Here is a 3,740-nt window from a genome sequence, read left to right on the forward strand (position 1 = left end):
ATATCAAAGCTTGTAGAGCTCCATAAAACTTGGTTAAGCTCGGGGAAGATCCCACATTGCTGATTCCATCATGGGATAAAATCCACATTTCCCTGGGGCTGGGGCTGCAAGCCAAGAGAGCGAAAAGTGGCAGAGTCCTTGAAGATTGTTTTTTTTGGTGTAAATCACTTGGAATCAGAGCTTTTCCTCCCTGGTTTTTCCATACATCCCTCCATTCTAATGGAAGGTGTCCCTGCCCTTGGCAGTGGGGTCGGAATGAGATGACCTGGAAGGTCCCTTCCAACCCAAACCATCCTGTGAGTGTCTGATCCAAGGGTTTGGTCACGGAGCAGCACTTTTTCAGGATATTCTCCATAATTTGGACTCCCCTTGACTTTCTTACTCTCCTGCAGGTCCCTGTTGTTGAACCAAACCCGACTGTCGCCCCAAGGTGCCAAATCCCAACCGGTGCCGCCGCGGTGGAGGAGTAAAGGCTTCCGCTGCATCGGTGGTGTCCTGTACCGAGTGTCGGCCAACAAACTCTCCAAAACCTCCAGCACCCCCGTCAGGAGCAGGGACCCGGGCACCAAAACCCCCAGCAGAGCAGGTGAGCAGCAGGATTTGTCCCACTTCTCATCCCAAATCCATGGAGTGAAGTTTTTGAGCCGTTTATTCCCAGCCCTTGGTGTTGCTGCTCATCCTCTGGCCTCGTAGGAGAGCGGATGCCAAGGGGACGGATGCCAAGGGATGACGGGCATCCCGTGGGTGCCAGGAGTTGTTCCTGCTTTGCAGGAGCACCAAAGGGGAAATAACGTTGAAGAAATGGGATGTTTAAGAAAATTGATGTTTTTCTTAAGCTGGGCTTAGTTCAGGCTCATCGAGCTGCACTGTTAAACTCGGTTCTTCTTATAAGTCTTGGGTGACTTCAGGTGGCATCACAAGGTTGGAGATGCTCATCAAACCCTGCTCAGTATTGACCAAAAAATTTGGGAGGATCGTTGTGCAGATAACCCTGAAACAGAATTCCAACACAGTTCCCAACTTTCTGTTGAGCTTCACTTAAATCCGTGTTTCAGCTCCTCCTGGATTTGAGGCCTCTTAGGGAAAAGCAGGTTTAAAGTCTTTTTTTTTGAGTTTCTGCTCGGTCTCAACTATTTTTGCTCCATCACTTGTTTACTGATGCTTTTTGGGGGGAAGGTTAAACTGGGAAAACCAAACTCATGGAATTATTTTTTGAAGGATATTTCTGATTTTGCTGCTTTTTTTGCTTATTCTCCTTCCCCTTCCACGTTGGGTTTGGAACCATAAAACCCGAGGAACCGTCGGGATTTCCGCGTCGTCTTCCGTCTCTCCCCATAATTCCTCCTCCTTCCCAAGGGGGAATTCCACAGGCACTGGCATCTCTTCCTTTGGGATAGCTGGGGCTGGTTTGTGTGTTCTCATCATCTACAAACCTTCCCACATTTACTCAAGATTTTCAACACTTGCCAAAGTTTCTTTAAAAGACGAGGAAAAAAATCAGCTTTTCCTTCCCTTCCGGTGCCAAACTCTGTGTGTTTGGAATAGTGGAGAGAAGGAAAACGCTCCCAACAGTTTAATAACTCAGAGTTTGCTTCCAGTGGCTTCTAATTTTTCCGTTTCCCTGGATTTTTTGGGGTGGTGTTTTCCCTCCAGAATAAAGGAATGTGATGCTGGTTGTCCCTGGCTGATCCATCCGCATTCCCTTTGAGGAATTTACTGATGGATGCTGGTGGCCAGTTAAAGTTTGGTCCTGGGGATGCACTTCCTGCACCCCTGGATGCAATCCTGGGATTCCCAGGAGCGATGGAGCATCTCCTTCATCTCCTGGAGCAATGGGAAGAGCGGGAGTTTGCCGTGGCTTTTCCATAACTTCCTTCGTCGGGGGTGGAGAGACATGGAAAACACTCAATTTAGGAACAAGGGAAGTGTCATTGTCATTCCAGGAATAATTTTGGGGGATGTTTTGGGTGTAAAAACCCTCCCCCTGGAGCAATTCGGGGCAGCTGCTGAGAACTGGGAACTGCGCCCTCGTCACACCTGTGGATCCGCTTCCAAAGGAATTCCCGCGACTTCCACAGAACTCCGCAAGCAAAACGCGGGAATAACACAAAACACCAGATTGGGAGCTTGGATTTGGCCTCATTTGTAGCTCCATCAAGGATGGAGAAGCCTCAAAACAGAGCTCCGACAGTCACTGCTCATCCCAGCGCAGGACAAAGATGCAGAATCCCACATGGAAAAGCCCTTTTCCTTCGGGATAACTGGCATTTCAGCAAGGATATATTGTTTTTCCCTTTGCAGAAGCGTTAGGAAATGGGCAGTGGGGTGGGGTGGAAGTTAATTAAACAGGCGGAATAATTGGGTTTTCCAGCTCCCGAGGAACCTTCCCTTCCTTCCTTCCCGCTAAAGAGTTACTCAGGCACTCGAGGAATTTCCATGAAATCCGGGAAGGAAGCAAAAGGTGCTGGGCAATGTAAGGTTTCACGAGGAAAAACAGAAGGGAAAAGACAAGATTGGAAGCAACAGAAACCAATTTAAGGTTCGACGTCATCCGGAAACGGGCCCTGACCCCAATCTCGGCGTGGCTCCGGAGGCAGGAATTGCACGCCGGCACCTGGGGCTCATTCCAAGGGGTTTTCCAAGCATCCAGGCTGCTTTTTTCCGTGGGCAAATCCTCCCCTGTGTGATTTTCCTTGCCCTCCAGGGAGGTTTTGAGCTCGTGGGAGGTGCTTGGTGGGGGAAAGGACAGTGGGTTTGGGGAGGTAAAGGCAGGAACCGGTCCCTGGAGCAGCAGGGTGTTGTTTATTGGGGTTTTCAGTTTTGATCCGTGACCGTTGGATCCAGAGCCTTGGATTGCTGAGCTCCCAAAGGTGGAGGTTGAAGCCCTCTGGAGCCAACCTGAGTCAATCCCTTGGCCCCTTTTGAGCTCAGTGCCTTGATTTTGGGATTCCTCAATCCCTTGACCCCTTTACAGTCAATCCCATGGGTTTGGGATTCCTCAATCTTTTTTGAGCTCAATTCCATGGCCCCTTCAATCTCCGTGCCTTGTCTTTGGGATTGTGGGATCCCTTGGCCCCTTCAATCTCAACCCCTTGTTTTTGGGATTCCTCAGTCCCTTGACTCCTTTGAGATCAATCTCTTGGTGCCTTTTGGGGTCAATCCCTCATTTTTCGGATTTCTCTATCCCTTGACTCCTTTGAGATCAATCCCTTGGCCCCTTTTGGGGTCAATCCCTTGTTTTTGGGATTGCTCAATCCCTCAACCCCTTTACAGTCAATCCCAAAAAGGATTCCTCAATCCTTTTTGAGCTCAATTCCATGGCCCCTTCAACCTCAGTGCCTTGTCTTTGGGATTGTGGGATCCCTTGGCCCTTTCAGTCTCAATCCTTTGATTTTGGGATTGCTCAATCCCTTGTCCCCTTTGAGCTCAATTCCTTAATCCCTTCGGAGTAAATCCCATGGGTTTGGGATTGCTCTGCCTTACCCCTCTTGAGCTCAATCTTTTGGCCTTCCAATCTCAGTCCCTTGGTTTTGGGATTGCTCTATCCCTTGACTCCTTTGAGATCGATCCCTTGGCCTCTTTTGGGGTCAATCCCTTGTTTTGGGATTTCTCTATCCCTGGACTCCTTTATAGTCAATCCTATGGTTTTGGGATTCCTCAATCTTTTACCCCCTTTGAGCTCAATTCCATGGCCCCTCAATCTCAGTGCCTTGTCTTTGGGATTGTGGGATCCCTTGGCC

General features: G+C 49.2%; 1 protein-coding gene across 1 annotated transcript in view; it reads left to right on the forward strand.

Annotated features, from left to right (window-relative positions):
- Nucleotides 1-390: 390 nt before the first annotated feature.
- The window catches only part of ZC3H3 (zinc finger CCCH-type containing 3), a gene marked incomplete at its 5' end in the record, with an annotated part of 42,237 nt that continues 38,887 nt past the window's right edge, over nucleotides 391-3,740 (forward strand). Inside the window, one exon of the mRNA XM_027698551.1 lies at nucleotides 391-586. Coding sequence (XP_027554352.1) covers nucleotides 391-586 — 196 coding nt within the window. The remainder of the gene's footprint in view (nucleotides 587-3,740) is intronic.

Source organism: Neopelma chrysocephalum, unplaced genomic scaffold (genome assembly GCF_003984885.1).
Source record: "Neopelma chrysocephalum unplaced genomic scaffold, ASM398488v2 Primary Assembly neopelma1_129, whole genome shotgun sequence".
NCBI lineage: Eukaryota > Metazoa > Chordata > Aves > Passeriformes > Pipridae > Neopelma > Neopelma chrysocephalum.